A 19335-nucleotide genomic window follows, 5' to 3' on the forward strand; every position below is an offset into this window, starting at 1 on the left:
ACAGTAAAACAGCTGCACAATTTCCTAGACATTTTAAACTATAGGTAAAGGATTGAGTCAATGCACTCAATATAAAGAATACAAGATTAAAACAAAAGAGGTCAGGGAACATTTCAATTTTTCTTCTTTACTTTGTTTGGCAATGTATTTCCAAATTTAGTAGGATTGTATGTGGATGACAGCAGCATGGTGAAGAGCAGCAGGACAGGGACAATCAAATATGGAGCATATATTGCAACGAGCGTCCATCGTTCCTGCCATGTTTGGGGGGCCCAGGGGCTTTCAATAGTGTACTGATGAAAGATGATGTGGGAGAGAATTGGGATCAACGTGGTGGCGACATGGGTGGAATAAATAATGGCAGGAGTCCTGATCCAGTGACAGCTTCCTACAAGACAGGAAACAGTTGGGATCAAACGAATAAACTTCCTTCACTCCTGCAGTTTACCGTGGATTTCAATAGAGCGGCATACTCAAATTACAACAACTATTCAAACACTCTCGTCAAATAAATGTGCTTTTACGCACACGTTTCTTTCACAAGATCTAAGCTTGTTTTTTGTACTCGTAACGCACTCACGCTCGTTGTTTTGTTTTGTTTTCACCATTCAAGTAGGAGTGGACGTTTTGAGGAACTTACCTTTGTAAAACGCATATGCTGCAATCGGAAAGAAAGCTATTTGCAGCAAACCCTCACAGACGATGAAAGATCGGAACCACTCTGGCGGCTGAAGGAGCATTGGGTCTTTGAACTCCTTTGCATACCACTGGAATAGGTCTCTCAGCTAGGGGAGTGGATGGCATTACGAATATAATACGGACGAATGTGTCGACTAAAGCCATGCAACGTTACTTGCACCTTCATTTATCAAGCGATACTTACAGCTTGGGGATACAAATATTCTGGTAGAACTGTTTGCAAGTCAATAAATAACGTGATCGGAATGTGCGATGTAAAATAGAAGACAAATATTGTTTCTAATAAACGAATGCTCTTCATTTTGGATAAGCAAATCAAAGAACTAGAACAACACGTTCAGTTATTACAGACAAATAGAACGTTCCGAGTGTCGAAGCAATGCAACGAAGGTGCGTTCTCTTCATGTACTAGTAGTCAGTTCAGTTTGGAACATGATCCAGGGGCGGGATGGGGAGGCGGGCTTTTCCCCGGTTGGCCATCTTCGGTTCGGCCGCTCCGGTGGTCCGATGGGCAGGCCGGGGCTTCCGGCCACGAAACAAACAAAAGAAGAAAATAAAAACGAATTGGCCGCGGAGGTTGAAACCACCCGCAGCAACTCTGTCGGCCACTGTACAGACTGAAGACGCCACGCCGCAGGGAAATGAAAGCGTTGGAGTTCGCTTGTCAATTCACACCGGCTGCGGTGTGGTGCGCTGCGGTGCGCTTCCGAAAGCTTTCCGCATAGTTTCAATGTTTCGTGAAGTTGATGAAATGACTGTATACAAATCAGACAGGAAGTCAGGTGTCGGCATGCGAAGTAGCCCCGACAGATTTCAAAATAAAAGCGTTCTGCAACTTCGCCCCCCCCCTCCCTCCACATAAAAACACACAAAATTACGTTGTTGTGGGGAGATAGCTAGCTAAATAAATGGACATGAGTCAGACAATTAAAGAGACAAAAAATTAACTTGAAATTAATTAGAGTCAACTTAAATCACAGAAACACAAAATGATTACCCTACAAGAGCTAAAACAAAAGTGTTTCCTTTCAGGACCCAAGCTGAAGGCGCAAAGAACAGACTTTTACTTCTGTCACTGCTCTCTTCCTCTATCTTGTCTGTTTGATTCAACTTTCTACACAGAGGATGTTGAGCGTGACATCCAAAAGGAGAAGTGGGACTGCTACAAGCACGCTGTTGTGCTCTACATGGTCCAAGGCTCTGTTGGACACGGCCGGAAGCGTGTCGGTCGGGGGACGCTGCATGGCCGATGATGAAGAGTCTCTCTGTCTCTGTCTCTGTCTCTCTCTCTCTCCATCAACGTGACAGTCTGAGGTCCAAATCAGGGGAGGGGGCGGCTGGCTCAGGAGTGAGGTTGCTCAGGTTGGTCAAAGTGAGGTTGTCGGGACCGGGCGAAGAGTCCGGAGGGCCCGAGGCGCTGCGATCGGCCAAGCGGCGGTAAACAAAATGGAAGGGGGGAGCTTGCGGGCGGCTGTTGAGCTCCGCCTTGATCCTCTGCGGATGGGTGTCTGCTGCCAGCTGCTGGCTGTTGCCCTCCATCAGCAGGAACAAGCCATAGCTGGCAGGGTCAGACACTTTGAACTTTAGGGCGCACAGCTGACACACTTCCTCCACGGTGGCGTAGGGGCGGACTGGGAGGGTCTTAGCGGTGCAGCCGCTATCCAGCTCCTGCAGCGCCACCCGCAGGTAATTCTAGGAGAGAGAAGAAGGAAGGAAAAATGAATACATTTTCAGCCATCTTCACACATAGTGCTTTTCCATCAGTCTAACGTTGAAGTACAATAAGTGCTGCCAATAATTGTATTGATTATTGTAATCAATGTGCGTCACGATGCACTCCTAATACGCCGAGCTTGTCGGCCTTACTTGGAAGTCGTCGAAGGACGGCGCCGAGTGCAGAGTGGTGCGTCGTTGGTGCCACTGGTGCAGCGTGTTCCTCGTCTTGGAGCTCAGCACCCTGGCAGCTTGCTCCTCTTGGAAGTTGCGGATCAGTGACATTGCTCCGTATGCGCTCGTCAAATAATAGCCACCTGCGACAAAACGATGACGCAGCACCGCAAATGTTAGTCTGCGACCAATAAAAGGGTCAGGAGCTGCTTCAATTTAAACAAACACCTTCTCCGTGAAGCAGCGAGGGATCCAGTAGCTCCATCATGTAAAGTATCTCATTGTCCAGCTGCGGCATGTCACATTGTGCCAACACGTAGGTCAGCATCGGCAGGAAGTCATCTGCACCGTACAGACGGCCTGAGAGACACACACACACACAGACAGATCTATTTTCAACTCATGGTAACCGTGGACTTTTTTTAGACATCGAATGTAGCAAGAGTCAGATATAAAGATGAAATTGTGCAACTTCCAGTTTCACTAGACACAGTGTTTTTCCTTTATGTCATTGTGTTTTAGGGCTGAATGATTCATCAAATTCCAAATGACATTGCAATGCAGTAGAAATGTTTCAAATCGATCAATCCAAATCTGTGGCTTTATCAATTCAAATGTTATTGGAAGAAATACTCGTGTTTACATGACACTTGTGTGGTAGAATCTTGGCAAGCTGTCATAGTGCATGCTTAAAAGACTGCGTGGATCAACTGTTGTTGTTGTTGTTGTTGTTTTTTTTTAATATGAATGATTTGTTTCCCTTTATTTTGACCTTTCTTTAAGCATTGGCCGAACAAAACATGGCTGTATTTTGAGAAATGTCAAAAGGATCGGTAGGTCAGTGGAGACAGAGGTACTTGGTCGGATACAGTGGGAGGGAGCGTCAATGTGTACGGTAAAGTTGCGCTACCTGAATTGTCTTCCATAATGGTGTAGATGAGTTTGCAAACCCTCAGCAGCATGGTGACCTTCTTTTCCGGAGAGTACAGCTTGCACATGGTGTGAAACTTGCACTTGATCTTCTCTATAGCGATGGGATCTGGCGGCACCGTGTCCTCCACGCCCATTTCCTGCGGCTGGCGAGCTTTGGCCAGAGACATGTTGTCCCTCAGCTCCTGCCATTCCCCGCTGCGCACTTGAAACTCCTGCAGTGCTGCACTAACCATGGCTTTGAGAGGCTTCAGAACACACTTGTGCATGGCTTTCTCTAAGACGTGGTCTGAAAAGAGAAGAAAAAAAAGGGAGGTCACATTTCACAGAACATTATTTGTGCTGGCAGTAGAATTCACCACTTCACTTTTTTCCCCCCGTGCAGAATCTAAAAAGCGGCGGAGACTTGCTGTTCATGAAATGGCCACACGATGGCGCTAAACCGTGTCTAATAGGAAAGTCCTACATTGTATGCGAAGTTGTTGCCAAGAAACAGTGCTGAATTGACTTTGACAAGCTTTCTAAGTAAGAGAGGAACACATTTTAGCCTACTGTATGTTGTCGCCGCAAGAAGTTAAGGAAATGCACACAATTCAGATGCATTTTCCTCATCTTCGAGATGATATCAAAACATCAACAGCATTTGTTTTACGGGAAGATCACGAGTTATTCAAAGGTCTTGGAGCCCCGTTTATAGCACCTAAATGTTCAAACAGGCAATTCTAAATGATTTTGGGTTTTTCAGGAGACTGACACAATACCATGGACCTGTGGAGTTTGCATGGATCAGAGCGTTTAGAACAGTATTATTATTATTATTTTTACCTGCATTGTTATCAATGTTTTTTGCAATGTTTTGTGTCGTATGCAAATACATTTATTTGGTCTTTGTTTCAAAAAACTCCACAAGAGATGCAAAAACCCAGAGCACTTTTACAGTTGTGCATATTTTGTCAAGGACTACTTGAAGCTGTGAACATCCACTGTGTTGTTGGGGGAGGAACAATTGTAAAGTAGGGAAGAGAAAAGTGCGCACGAGAAGCGGAAATGTGCCAGTATGACCTTTTTTTTTGGTTGCATCTCAGCTCGTGCAGTCTGACGAACACATGCCATGATATCATCCAGACAGGATGGAAAGCAAACCGCAGCACTGCTGAATAAGGAGGAACGCGTGTGTGCGTGTGTTTGCATTTGTGCTGCTGACTTTTCTCTCCAGAATAAGGTCAAGTCAGTTGTTTTATTTTCTGCCTCAGCATAGGATCATTCTTACACAGCACTATTGATCATCGAATCATATAAATCCCACTCGTGCATGAATCATTCATGTTTAATTCCTTGCGTTGCTGCCTCAGCTCAACTGGAACTAAAGAGCTGGAAATAGACTGCACTTGTGCAAGACTTACACAAAGAGCCCCTTCTCACTTTGCCGTTCAAGTACAAAGTGAATAACAGCTTCCATCCAGTATGTAGCGAGCGCTTTGCATATCCAGACCTTCCTTCCCTGCTCTTTACGTGTTTGTTAGCATTCTTCAAAGACTGAGTAGTTTTCATTGACTGAAGTGGTGAACTGCCTGTCCAATGAATACAAAATGCTTTGAGCCTGCCTGGAATAGATTCTTTTACTTTCAAATCTATCATGTCTTATGTATTGACGTCTGTAAGCAAGCATCGCAGCGTTGTGTTTGAGCCAGCACAGTGTTTGGGAATCCAAAATAGCCTGGACGAGCGAGCGAGACAGAGGCGTTTCTGGAATCTGTCACTCGTCTCCTGATACAGAGATTGCTTCCTTCCTGCTAAAGTGACACAATCTCAACATAGCTTTTCTACCTGCCCTCGCTCGCTCGCTCGGGTCAAACAAAACAATTCATGTTGAAGGGAACAGAGTGGCTGTCTTCCTTAAGCAAGTATGTTTTATCAGACACATTTTTTTATGATTAGACTGCCGACCAAGGACCAACACCGCTGCGACAGCTAGAGTGACCATGGACTCCTTTGGCAGGCACAACGTTCCACCCCAGCATCTCTATTGTTATCTAATTGTATGACGCGACCTACGTCTTAAGACTTGATTGCTCCAAGTGTACATTCAGGTTGGCGCTGTTCCATGCATAAGTATAAATTCATCCAAAAAGAGGTTTTCATTCATATTGTACTGCAGAGCCTAGGCGGACAATAGGACACCTGCAATACAAGCAATAGCCATTTGAAATAATAAATTAGCAGCCGTTTAAAAAAGGCACCAGAATTGCACTTTGAGAGTAGATTCATTGGTCTGTGTGCAGAGTATAAAACAAGGGGGTCCATTCTTCGAAGCACACCCTCCCTCCGATTTCAGCACACTATTCATCCCCAGAAGTCCCTGGAAAACTCAAATCAAAAACAAGCAAAACAAACCTCTTCAGTGTATAACCACGCAACTGTCTTTTGTTCCCATTGCCGTTGTGATAAGGTCACACATTCACTTGAATTAGTCAAGCACAATCACCTTTACAGCGAGTGTATGGTCAAGAAATCTGGGACAGCATCTGGAACAGCAGTTAGGAAAAGAAAGCGTCACGAAGAAAAAATGCCAAGTGAGAGTCAGCAAAGTCCAGACTGCAAAATAGACAGGACAGGAGGGAAGGAGAGAAGGAGGGAGCCAGGGGCCTTGCTTCCAATGCTCTCTTTGATTGGGGCGGGCGGGCGGTTGGGCGTGCGGAGTAGGATTACAAACATTGGCAGAGCGCATCTTGGGATACAGCTGGGCTTCCACTGAAGCCTCAACACAACCAAATAGTGTGCAACAACAGCGCCACTCATTGCAGATTACAAATTGTTTCTTCATAATGCCAAGCGGCCTTCGTTCGGCCCAAGGTAAAAAGTCATTCTTTTGTTACTTTCCAAAAGGTCCAACATTCTTGTTCCAGCCAGTGAGAAAGGGCACGCAAGAGAGGGAAAGATGAGAAAGCAAGCCAAAGAATTGAGACCCCAAATAAGATGAACACGGAACGGACAACCTGTCTGGCCGCGCAGTTGAGACGATGGATACGTCACAAACCCATTTGCCAACATCAAATCGCTTGCCGTTTTCTTCTTTCGGTTCTTACTGGCTGACTTGTGAAAAGAAAAATAAACAACATTTCCACAACAACATGCTTACACATGAGACACACCTACTAAACGCCCACCTCCTTGACAATGAGGTCTTTATGCTCCTACGGTTGGAATGGTGCGACCGCCGGCATACCAGAAGATTAGAAAGTCAAGCAGTGACGGCGACGACATTTTCACTCAAGTCTTATTACATCTATGGGCAATTCAATGTGAAGATTACCATCATTGACTTGGCTGCAAGCAGCAGCAGCAGCAGCAGCAGCAGTAGCAGGTTGATGTTGCCAACTTGAGCTTAGTGGCAGAACTCCTCCTCAGAGCATTATTCTGCCAGACAATACACTGGTCCCCATTCAGAGACTTTTTTTTTTTTGTTTGTTTGTTTCTTCCATCGCATACAAAATAAATCCTAGTCCAACTTACCTATTTGGTCTTCAGGTATGAGGCTCTCTATGGGCAAACCAAGTTCGGAGCTTTGTCGCAGGTAACTCTTCATTTGCGTGATAAACTGACGCAGCGTTTGAAGGAGTTCCAGTCCAGAGGCAAAGCTTTGCCAGGTCGGGGTGCCTGCCCCTTCCCCCATGTAGCTCAGGTAGTCCTGCACCAGGGAGCCAAAGTAGGAGGCTTTGTCTTTGGACAATTCCACCACCCTGCGAATGGCTCTCTTCTCTGGTGTCAACAGGGAGCTAAAAACGCCACTCATCTTGCGCAGATGACCTCGCAGCGCTTTCTGGAGGAGTAAAGCGCTGGCGCTCGGCCGCCGCCTCGTCCTGTGCCCGGGCGGCATCATGGTCAGGTCCTGGTCTTGGTCCTGGTCGCTTTCCAGGCCGACGCCGTAGTCGGGCTCCTCTTCGTCTTCGTCCTCCTCCTCGTCGTCGTCGTCGTCCTCCGTGCTACAATACAGAAGATGGGACGAGGGCAGCGAAAGGGGGAGGTGGGTGTTGAAATCGGCCACCGTAGGTGGACTCGGGTCATGGAGGGGAGGAAGGAAGAAAGGCGACGACTGAGAGAAGAAATCCAAGGAGTCTGAAGAATCCGTGGAAAGGCTCACGTCACTGAGACGTTGGCTAACCCCATTCTGGCATTCCTCTCCTGCTTGTTCTCCGGCGCTTCCGCGCACCACCGCTTGTTGGCTTACGGTCATTGTGTCCGCAAGACTGCTGCGGGGCTGCGTGCAAGCTTTGCCGCTGCTCTGCTGAGATAGTTTGGCCTTCAGAAGCGCCTTTTCAATCGTTTGCTCCTCTAGTGCCAGGTGACACTGGGCATCCTCCAGGGAGCAAGACAGGGAGGATTTGGCCCTTCGAGGCGAGGAGGATAGAGAGGCCAAAGAGAGGGGGAAAGAAGGTCTCGGGATGGAGATAGGGGAGCTGATGCTGAGTCTTTTGGGAGGGGACGACGAGGGGCTGATACTAAGTGAAGAACCCAGACGGGATAAGAGGCTACCGCTGCGCTCCTTGTCTTCCGCCTTCTCCTTGGGGACATTGATCCAGGCAATTTTCTCTGGCATACTGCGCTGCCGGACGGGAGGGGCCCACTGCGGCGGGGGCGGACGACTCGGCGGAGACCGTGACGTGGTGTCTTCAGCGCTTTGCTTTTTTTCAGCTTGTACTTGCGTGTCGCTACCAAGGCGAAACGCCTTGTTTTCATTGGACTGTTGGTTGTCACTGAAATCGGAGTCACAACTTGCAGGCCTGTCGTCGCTGCTTTTTTCTGGGCTGTGAGTTTGACTCGGATCAGAGGAATCTAATTCAGGACAGCGCTCGCTCTCTGGATGATGAACCTTAATGAAAAGTGGGTTGATGAAGCAGAGCGCCCCATTCGACTGGCAACACTCGAGCTCCGAAGGGGTGCGAGTTTCGAGTCGAGGGCGGCTCGGGGCGGCTGCGACGGAGAGTCCTCTGTCAGGTGCTGTGGCTCCAAACAGAAAGGAGGAGGAGGAGGTGGAGGAGGAACCCTGCCTCTTCTGACACCATTCACTGTCCCAGAAACCTGTAGAATGACAAATGACATTGATTATAGCAAGTTTGATGAAATGTTATGCTACCAGGACATCTCAAGACGACGTATTTTGGAAAAGAATTCTGTCATGACAAAAAAAGAAACCTGTGACTAGTTAATCCGGTTTTATTCATGCATTGACCGTTGTGTGACATGGAAATGAACAGCAGTATGCACAAATCACCAGAACGCTATACGTCGCCTGAACTCCAAGACTTGATGACATCTGTGGAAATAAACTCACGCCATCATTTAGCTCTTCTCCACATGCACGCACAAGCCAGATGAAGTTAATTCAAGCAGAGTGATTTTCAAGGCCGTGAGAGAGCGTCAGGTGTGGTGCGGTGAGGCGGCTCGAGATTTTTTCCGACGAAAAGGTGTGCCGTGGATAAAAAAAAAAAAAAAAAATTGGCAAACACTGCTCCAGAATACATGTAAAGACCTGAAGGAGCAACTAACTAACTTAAGACGCAAATAGAGACGACGCATTTATTATGTATGTGGAGAAACTAGTAAGGAAAAGTGGCAAAAAAGCTCAGGAAAACATTCGGCCTCAGCTATTCACACAAGAATCTCTCCAAATTTGCATCATTTCATCTTAGGAAACAAAATGTGCCTTTTTTTATCTTCTCACTGTGTTTCTAACACGTCTGCTATATGCCGAGGAGGACTGACTCAAACTTCTCCTCTCGGTGAGTCAACACAAGCACTTTAAATATAGCCCGGAACCACAGCTGCTTCTTATTTTATTTTTTTTTACAAGCAAAAATATATCATTTTCAAGGCAATGTCACGCACCGACAACTTTCTCAAGTCCCGCCTGTGGCAGGCAGGCAGTCAAAGGAGAACTATAAAGAGTGATACAGCACGGGTACCAGACACAGAGTAACTCCTTCCAACCAGAAAAAATACATGACAACAATACTCACTGTGATCCCAAAACGTGACGACAAACAATGAGAGGTTTGTTTGGGACCAAGCCCAAAATGTCAGGACCCTTTAATGCGGCTGTCTTCAAGTCCACTCGGACTCAATATTTGTTAGGATGTTGATGTGTTTCTGGGAGGGCTGTTAGCAAGCAGAGTATGTCCAGCTCTCTCTCTCTCCCTCTCTCTCTCTAACTCTTTCAATGACGCATGGCCAACCCCCGTTTGCCCTCCCACTCTCCACTTGTTTACAATCCAGTCTTCTTTACAACATGTTTTGACTGAACTTGTTCATATTTCTGTTGCCCAATAGCTCTTTCTTGGAAAATGCAATTTCTCAGTACAGAAGATTTAGTGTTCTACTAAAAGGATTTGGATCAAAAGGGGGATTTGCACAAAATATCCTTTCAGGAATCTATTTGCCATGTGTATTTGTACATTGCTTTGTTTAGTTGTATTGCGAACACATTGCAGCATATTTTCTTCCACAATCTACACGCCGTGATCTTCTTATCAAAATGTTTATTGTATGGTTTCATTTGGCAAATGATGCAATCTTGTCAGAATGACGTCGTTCCATTCACTGTCTGTGCTGACTAAAGAGTCAAATGGCACTGAGAAGAAAAGGCCAGTGACATTAAACATGGTTCTTTTTCTCAATCAAAGAAGTCGGATGGGGATTAGGCTTGAATGCGTGCTCCGCTTTTGTTTACACGATTGCACGAAAGGCAGACGGAGCCCTTCAAAGCCTCAGAAGACAACAGACGGAAGCTCGCTGGCTCGCTTGCTGGCTCGCTCGCTGGCTCGCTTGCTGGCTCGCTCGCTGGCTCGCTCTCATGCACAATAGAGCTCAAACTACTTTCGATTAAAAAGTACAGTCGTAGAAAGCACATTGAAGTTAGGGTGGGATGACGTTTCACACTGGACACCTTTACGTGAGGCCACGTTGTGAGTGACTCAATACCCTGTTGAACTAAACTCATCTGAGCTTGCAAGACCTTTGTCCCTCAGAATGACATTGTGTGCTAGGCCAGTTTTGCGCCAGCTAATAGTAACGTAATAGTTCTCTTAGCAGTGGCCCACTTTTGAATTGCTTAACAACCTGTTCTCTACTTTCAGCCACCAAATGCGCGAGGACCGTGTAAAAGTATGCTGGAACACCCAGCAAAATTCCCAAACATGCTTGCAGGGTTAGGCTTCAACCTGCACGCCAATCAACATGCGTCACTGTTTAACGCCCATACAAAGACAGAGAGCCCTATGGCTAAGACAAAAAACGATTAGCCAAAAGAACACTGAATACCATCGGTACCTGCTCCAAGTTTCGCAATCTGAGCAAGCTCAGCAGAGGTTTTGGCCGAAGCGATGGCTTCTGGGAGCTTCAAGGTGAAGGGAAGCACATCCCTGAGAAAAAGCAACAAAAGCAGAATGAAATGGAGCAAAACTACAAAAGAAGAATCGGGTTGACGCAGGAGGGACTGAAAGCGCACGAGTCGCTCTTCTTAGCGTGGTCGCAAAAACAAAAAGAGCAACATGAGTCATTGCGAAGAATGAATGTACCTGCTGATGCAGCAGAAAGCCACCAGCCGAAACAGGTCCGCAAAACTCAGGCCGGATCCTTCCAAAGAAAAAGCTGGAAAACAATGAAGGAAGGAATCAATTCATTGCAGGCCATGATCAAGCTTTCCTCTTTTGATGCAATCTACTTTCCAGAGAGATTTGTCAGAACAAGTGAGGTCAAGTTGAAACGATTGCACATTATTCAATGAGACGCCAATGTGCTTGAAAATCAATCAGCGCCATTGCCAGGGCAACAGGAAGATAGAAAGTGTTGAAACCTACTGTACTGGCTCTCTTTGACAACAAAGTCTTTGACAGGAAGTGGAGAGTGCTTGTCCATGCGTAAAGAGATGACCTTTTTCTGCAAGCTCGAAGACTTCCTCACCACAAATGTCTACGGGCCAGGGGAAGAAACATGCAATCAGAAAACCTTCAACTTCAAACGGACACTTGGATTTCAGAGGCGTGAACGAACGGGCTATTCTTTTTTTAGCCTACTGTAATGGTAGTAATAAGCTGTTTCCTTACTCCAGGCGCTCGGTCCTGTAGGATGTGTACGGCGTCCTGATGGCTTAGGTCAAGTTGGAGCCACACACAATGCGTATTGATTAACCTGTCCAAAACACTGAGTCGCCGACGGAGGGAATCGTAGCCCGAGTCCCTGACTCCGGTCGCTGTGTCAGAACAAGGGGATGCTTGTAGGAAGAGACCCCCGACTTCTTCGCTCAGTCTGAAAAGCAAGCAAGATTGAAAGGAAGAGTGCCGCCATGGGCATGAGCAAGCAGGACGTTTCACAGGAAGGGAACACGCGTACGTATCCTATTTGCTTCTCGAGTTGAAGTCTACATGTGTACATACTACGACACCAAAAAGGTGGTGTTTCCAAACAAAAATCCCTTACTCAATACACCCACAGGTAAAAGACATCACTACTATGTCATGACTTTTGGGATTATTTTAGTGCCCGTGTGGCTTTTTCTTTCTTTACGAGAGGTAAGCCAACAATGAAGCCCGAAATGAGTGTTTTTATGATGATTCTTGGGGAAAAAAGAGGTACGTAAACATCTGCTCATCATCTACATCTCCGCAGCAGTAGACAAGAAAAACTCAATTGTGCTCTCTGCTGTCTGTATTGTGCTAGTGCGCTCTATTAGATCAACAAACAGTAAGTACGTACGTACGTACGTACGTACGTACGTCGATAAAGGATAGCTCACCCATGCATTGAATCCGTCTTGTGCTCTTCTATTGGCTCAGGCTTTTTCCCCATCTCCTTTTTCAAAGTGCCAATTTCCAAAGCAAAGGATTCAATCAACTACAAAAGAAAAGCAAATACTGTAGTTCCTTTCCCGGTTTGAGCTGACAATGAACATTTTCTGTGCTGTACTGATGTCATCATTTGTTTCATTTCCTTCTCTGTCGGGCGGGCTACCGATCATCAACATGAGTCCCAAAAAGATAAGCTCAGCAGTGGGAAATCCCAAATCTAAAAGCCATAACTACACAATGTGAGCATTCGAAAAGCCCACTTGGACAGTGGACACCATTCTGAAGTTTGCAGTAGTGCAATGTAAACCTTTTTTTTTTTTTTTAACCCATTTGCTACATACATTGCGTTCAGATAGACTTGCTTTAAGTCTTACACAAATAAATAAATAAATACACTTCATATATTTCACTTCTTCTTTTTTTTTTTAAATAGCGGTCTGTTATACAGTTTGATAATTCTTGGTGTTCTCCAAGGTTTACCGAGAGGCCAGATCTGGATTTACTGAAAAATATATTTAAACAACAACAACAACAACAACAACAACAACAACAACAACAACAACAACAACAGTAAAACGCCAGAAAAACATTTGAGTGGAGCGACACACTGAAGTCATTATTTCCTGTTTTCTAGGAAAAACTGGCAAGAAGCTAGACTCCAACTCACTTCCCTTTTGAAAAACTGTAGTGATGATTTGACATGTACGTACCTTAAAAAAACTACTTTTCCTCTCCCGTTTGGAGGGCTGCTGGATGTTATGGCTGGACATCTTGTCCAACCTCCTGGACAGCTCCCTGGAAAGGCAAATTCAAGCAGAACAATTATCATCATTAAAGCTACAGAAATGAGGTACAGTATTTGTAGGCGACACGCTGAACTGATTTCCAAGGCACAGACAGACAAAGCCAAACATTTCCACTCACATTCACACCTTCACACACTTAACCTACCATGCATGTGTTAGGAATGCAGAACCGACACCTCTTGTCAAAACAAAAGCACGTGATGGCCATTTTGGGACTTCCATCCACCTGTCCGTCCGTCCGTCCCTCCCTCCCTCCCTCCATCCATCCATCTTGACCCCACGGGGGGGGGTCGCGGGCGTGCTGGAGCCTATCCCAGCTATCATCGGGCACCCTGAACTTTTTGCAGCATTTTGGGAGTTCAGGTGCCCAAATGTGTCTTTCCATTTGTATGAGCCATATGTGAGTCAGTGTCCAGGCCGGAAAACCAGGAAGTCCAAGGGATATAAAACACTTTGCCAGCACGTGTTCATTTATACTGTCAGTCACAGTAACGTTTCTTGGAATGCCATCAAGATATGACTGAGTGGCAAACATCAGCCAAAGATTGATTGATTTGAAGCCAAATGAATTAACAACAACCTCAAAGCAGCAAATCACACACATGTACAGAAACACAGCATTACTGACAACAGAGAAAAATCCTCAGTCCCACTCTATTTAAACACACCCATTACAAAGGTAGCTATCAAAACATTCACACGGCACATTACACCTCAAGCCACTCTTTTGCGTAAGTGCTGAACTCCTTGTGGTCAGGCAGACCACCGCCTCCATGGAATCACTGGTCAAACTACCATTTGCATTCACTTGACATCCAAGAAAAACTTGGAACGACGACAACATTACGAAGATATGGCCAGTCTAAGCCTGGGTCTTGACAGCTAAGGTACTGATTCCCCTCCAAACCACTGCATTACAATTTGAACATCCTTGAGTACTGTTTATATATTTGACATTGGTGCAAGCTTCACCAAATGAACTTCCCAGCAATGCTAAACATGTGCAAGTTAGTGTATTACAGTCAATACCTGACTTGTGACTTGCATAGTACATCACTGTAGTGATGGTCTTCAACAGTAAGAATATTAGCAGATTTGAGACTTAGGTTAGAAAATACCATTAGCTGTGAATGGAAGAAAGAACCGAGCACAAGTGGCAACTTTAAACAGCTACTATGTAATTACCTTGCAAACAATACATTACACACTGCTCTGTGAGTTGGAAACGTTCAGGGGGGGCATTACAGTACTTAGAACAACAAGAAAAGAAAAGAAAAGAAAAGAAAACTGCTGGGCGGATTTGGGTTTTGGGGGGTTGATATGAAATATCACACACCTCAGTTGGGAAAGACTTAAGGGGATCTCTTTCCACGTCATTTGTCATTAGTTTAAACAATAAGACAATACAAATAATATTGATTGAGATTGGAATGTTTGATGGCACAATACAAACGAGCGCATTTGAGATCGAGCATTTGGTCATTCATCGACGGAAGCCGTTGAAACAGGTGGGAGGCAAGTTGAGCAGCAAGCCAGTCCGTCCCTCAGGATTCTTTGCACGTAATTCTATAAACGCGTCACAACAGCCACTACGACGATCTCAAGAAACAACGACCGGGCGACCGGCCGGCTGGCCGGTTAGGGGGAAAGCGCGGAACGATCACTTCCGAATGTCCACACAAAGAACTGGCAAAGTTGAAACGATACTTACTCTGCGATGGCAAAATGGTCTGAAGAAAACCCCACTCCTACGATAAGATCTTTAAGCGTAGTCCATAGCGTAGTCACTTCACCAAATTCTCTTAACTTAATTCTCTCATTATATTCTCGAAGCAAATAAAGTAAACAAGATTACGCCACACAACCGGTGCCTTCTTTCCATGATAGTGCACTCGGTCGGTCGGTCGGTCGGTTCCTCTCCCGACTTGGCTGCGTTTCCCTCTTTGTGGAACTTTTGGTTGCGTTTGGACGCACAGTAAGACTTCCGCTTACACCATTTCACAATAAAACAAAAACACCAGCGTGACATTTATTGGACATGCCCGAAAATTGAGAATTTTTTTCGGCACGGATGACTTAAAGATGATTTTAATTAAAATTATGATGACAGGGACGACAGTCAGGAACAATCACTTCTTGGTCAGCCCTTTAAAATATATGATAACATAATAAAAATAGCAATGATAAGATACTTTCTCTGCTGTGTTTGAAAGGTGGAAACAAGGATGGCAGCTTCGTTTTTTGCCATTTGAAACCGTTGGGAAAAAAATCCCCTTGTAGAAAATACAGCTGACGTCAGCCCAAACCTCATGTCACAATTTGGTAATTTTTTTTTCATTATTATTTCATCAGGCATTTAGACAAACAGTGGGATTTTTTTTGATTACTATGATTATTATTTTATTGCACATCCATGCATTTGTAGGCTCACAATCCAAGGGCAAGACAATTTGAACTATTTATAATCAATTATATTTGCTGTTACTAATTGACAAAATGAACCCTGGCTATAAAAAGAACATTTCAAGTAAGCGTGCGACTTTTTAGAGCCCTTTGTGAAATACCAAGCGATTGCAGACAACCTCTTTTTTTCCTGATGGAGAGCAGTGAAGCTTTATGATTAAGTCACTTGATTTCAAATTGAGCAAACAAGTGTTACTGACAAACCTTTTTTTAAGAATTGTCATTGTGGAGGGAGATGACCCAAAAAAAAGCCAGTACAGTTCATATGTAAACATTGTTGCAAACATTTACTCGATGTATAAGTATACTGTGCGCATCATTTACTGGTTGGTGATCAGACTGCTGAAATGTGAGCTCGGTAAGGCCTTCCTTCTCAAGTTGTTTGCGGACTGTGCTGTAATGTCCCACACGACTGACTCTCTTCAACTATTGTAGTGGCGGCTTTGATTAAAACCAGCTTGGTTGTAGTTCTGGCCCCCATGTTGAAAATACTGTTCAAAGTGTCCTCCTTGATTAACATTGTGGCCTCCTCTACCTCCCCAGCCTCCTCCTCGGCCTCCTCTCCCCCTGCCTCCTCTGCCGCCGCCGCCGCCTCCTCCTCTCTCTTGATGCCAGTTTCCATTCTGGTGGTAATTGTCATTATAGCCTGAATGGTGGCCGGACTCCTGGGGGCCTCCGTGGTTGCTCCCGCCTCCTCTATAAGGACCTCTGGTTCCGCCTCCGCCGCCACCACCACCCTGATGAGCGGCCAAATCTTGATACTGGCCCTTGTTATAACTACCTCTCCCTCCTCCACCCCCCTCACCCCATCCTCCTTGCACTCTTCCGCCTCTGCCACCCCTGCCTCCTCTTTCTCCTCCGCCCCTCTCATAGCCCCCCCGACTGCCTTGGGAATAATGATCGTAAGTGCCCCTGCTTCCGCCATACTGTCCACTAGCTTGGGGGGCATCCTGCCGCTTTTGCCATGAAGGCATTTCTGGAGGGGGCGGCTCAATTTCACAGGGACGCCCTCCTCTGTCTGGCACTCGACCCATTACAACCTAGGCGGTGAAACAAACAAACGTGAAATGGCACATCCAACATTGACCTCAAAGTTCTCATTATGGCCGAAAAAACATCTAATAAGAAAAAAAAAACATTTAGGCATTTCTTTGCTTCAAGCTTTTCACCTTCAACAAGTGCGAAGAAACAATTTAGGGAACGCCTACAAAGCTGAACAAATTTGAAACTAACTTGGTTCCCTTTTTTGTTTTAAACTGATTGACTCACCTTATTAATGGCACAGGCAGTCTTCTCTCTCGACTTCCCACTGCTTGTGCGAAGGATTTTTGAAAAGTCTTGTCGGGCTGCAAGAAGGTGCGCTACAGACACTTTGCTTTGGGTACCGAGGGCAGAACGTAGCGGCTGATAAACTTTAGCCAAATTCCCAGCATGCGACTGTCGTGGGGGGGGGGGGATACATTCACAAAAGGAAAATTAGAGCAACCACAGCATGCGTTTCTTCTTAAACAAGGGGCTGCGTACCTTTGCTCTTTCTGACCAACCAAAAGACTGCACCGTCACGTCCAGACGTTTTAACAACATCTTCCTTCTCACTTCATACTCATTGACGAGTGCTTGATTGATGGCTTCGATTTTTTCCTGTCAAAGGGAATAAAAGGCATGAGCTTAACTTCAGGGGACTGACTTCCCCCCCAAAAAGAATCCTTTACCATGTGCACGGGTCCAAAGGCATTCTTCAACAAAGGGTCTCCTATATGATTGGCTGGCACTCTACTTGTGGCTTCTTTCAGCTACCACACATGAGGTCAGATAACAAGCAGTGTGAGAAAATACAGTAAATAGCAAACGTTTTTTGCACCATTCACGTGACCCGCATGACTCGTATGTTTAGAGAGGTAAAATAGAAAGAAACAACCAAGATCATACGATTGCAAAAGTGAATTTGGTTTACTTTAGGTACTGTAACCTTTATCGCTGGTCTATTTGAACAATTGGGCAAACTGACCTTTTTCTCAATGCCACTAAAAAACTGGAACATAGCAATGTTGGCCGGAGGCTTGGACATTCCCAGTGCCATGCAGATGCCTTTTAGTTCCTGGAAGGCAGGGCTACCACACTCCTGGGCTTTCTTCTGGGGTCTGTTGACCAGGATCATCCTCGAAGCCTCCAGCTCGGATACCAGAAAGGCTGAGAGGAAAATGACACTTTGTCATTCTCACGTCTTGCTTGCTCAAACTACAAGTGAATAAATGCTGGATCCCAGTTGTCCGCTTCGACGAGGGCTATATGAGCAACCGGCAAATCTACATCAGATATTGCGCAGTTCGCATCGTTGACCGCACGAGCAGACGTGACAACTTGCGGCTAGTCCATCACAATGCATTCATGCCATTTTTTCCCCCCCTCATATCAGACTTGAAGCTGTCAATGCTGAAACCATACAGAGCAGCAGCAGGCAGTCATTGGTGTTGAGAAGCCTTTGGTTGACAGCTCCACTCGTGAGGACGGAGTAAGGGCAAGCGAGTTCTGCCAACAGCCCGCTCATCTCCAGCTGGAAGCCCTCTGCCTCACTTGGACCTGCAGGAATCGTGATGGATTCAAACCAAAACATTCAAAGCATTTACTGTTGCTATTTAGGAATATGCATGTGAAACCTTACAGTTGGTTGCCTGGACATTCTCCTCCAGTTTACTGTAAAGTTTGAGCTCGGACACAATCCAAGCACAGAGCTTGGTAAACTCCGGTGAAGCAGCCCCACCGGTCACAGCTGACTCCAGAGCTCCGTCCTCCAACAGTGAGCCTTGATACCTTCAATGACATAGTGATGATAGCACGCATTAAAATTCTGTTAAAGTCATAACACTATATTTTCTTCATCATCCCAGCGCGGCCATTTATGAATGATCTAATGTGTAGTTGAATGGAGAGCGCCCAAACCAAAAGCCGCTGCCAAATTTGAGCAATATTTAGGAATGAGCCAATACATCACGACCGACGACTTTCTATCGTGGCGAGGCGAGGCGAGGCGAGGCGAGGCGAGGCTGGGCTTAAAACAGGAGCTGCACTTGTCGTGATTGCAGCAGCAACAATTTACACTCGTGTACTTTCGCTTCTAGAGACAAGTGTTGTTGACAATTCTTTGAGACAGTTGTTGCAACATTATAATGGCAATCAGTAGAGGTGGATTAAATGGACTCTCTGACTAATATTAACTTCAACACCGGCTCAGCTGTTTTTTTTTTAGCTAAAGCAGACCACGTCGCCACATTCGTAATCACGGTTAACCACTGAAATTGCGACAGTGCATTGTTCAATAAAATCATTAAGATTCTTTTGCATTTTCACTTACCCCAAATCCTCGAGAGAAACGATTATATCATTCTCCATTGCGTACGATCAAAATTCACAAGATGTCATACGCTTAAATAGAGCAGCTGGAATGACTAGCGATTGACTTCTTCGTTGCTTTTATTTTCTGTTCATCAACATGTGAAATGGGCGCAATAACGCCCTCTAGCGACAGGATTCTGTCAAGCCAGACCACCAGTAAAAGAGTTCCATGTCTTTTCTCATGTGAAATGTCGTCATCCCTCCAATATGCGAATGAAAAAGAAAAGGATTTTTTAAAGAATATCCATCAAAATGAATATATCTAACTGCAGGGATTTTCACGAACAGCTTTTTGACCTGTAATATTCTCTACT

The 19335-nt window shown here is 45.5% G+C and overlaps 3 protein-coding genes across 3 annotated transcripts; all 3 read right to left on the reverse strand.

Moving 5' to 3' along the window:
* Positions 1-111: 111 nt before the first annotated feature.
* Positions 112-1027, reverse strand: tmem97 (transmembrane protein 97). Its single transcript, XM_088385341.1, has 3 exons — positions 884-1027; positions 641-785; positions 112-388 (listed from the first exon to the last, which is right to left on the reverse strand). Exons 1-3 carry the CDS (start codon positions 998-1000, stop codon positions 114-116), a joined length of 537 nt encoding a protein of 178 aa, XP_088241467.1. The 5' UTR covers positions 1001-1027; the 3' UTR covers positions 112-113.
* A 599-nt stretch (positions 1028-1626) lies between these two features.
* Positions 1627-15127, reverse strand: LOC148392774 (ras and Rab interactor 2-like). The gene is made up of 12 exons (XM_088385335.1): positions 14877-15127; positions 13070-13154; positions 12308-12405; positions 11619-11820; positions 11373-11484; positions 11091-11163; positions 10843-10934; positions 7030-8595; positions 3497-3805; positions 2815-2946; positions 2566-2729; positions 1627-2391 (listed from the first exon to the last, which is right to left on the reverse strand). Exons 2-12 carry the CDS (start codon positions 13127-13129, stop codon positions 1996-1998), a joined length of 3204 nt encoding a protein of 1067 aa, XP_088241461.1. The 5' UTR covers positions 13130-13154; positions 14877-15127; the 3' UTR covers positions 1627-1995.
* A 769-nt stretch (positions 15128-15896) lies between these two features.
* Positions 15897-19124, reverse strand: tslig3a (tRNA splicing ligase complex subunit 3A). The gene is made up of 8 exons (XM_088385340.1): positions 18981-19124; positions 18291-18439; positions 18074-18208; positions 17637-17818; positions 17341-17421; positions 17153-17269; positions 16898-17065; positions 15897-16668 (listed from the first exon to the last, which is right to left on the reverse strand). The coding sequence occupies exons 1-8, from the start codon at positions 19016-19018 to the stop codon at positions 16051-16053; spliced, it is 1488 nt and encodes a 495-aa protein (XP_088241466.1). The 5' UTR covers positions 19019-19124; the 3' UTR covers positions 15897-16050.
* Positions 19125-19335: the final 211 nt, after the last annotated feature.

Source organism: Syngnathus floridae, chromosome 9 (genome assembly GCF_059516105.1).
Source record: "Syngnathus floridae isolate MCC-2025c chromosome 9, RoL_Sflo_1.0, whole genome shotgun sequence".
NCBI lineage: Eukaryota > Metazoa > Chordata > Actinopteri > Syngnathiformes > Syngnathidae > Syngnathus > Syngnathus floridae.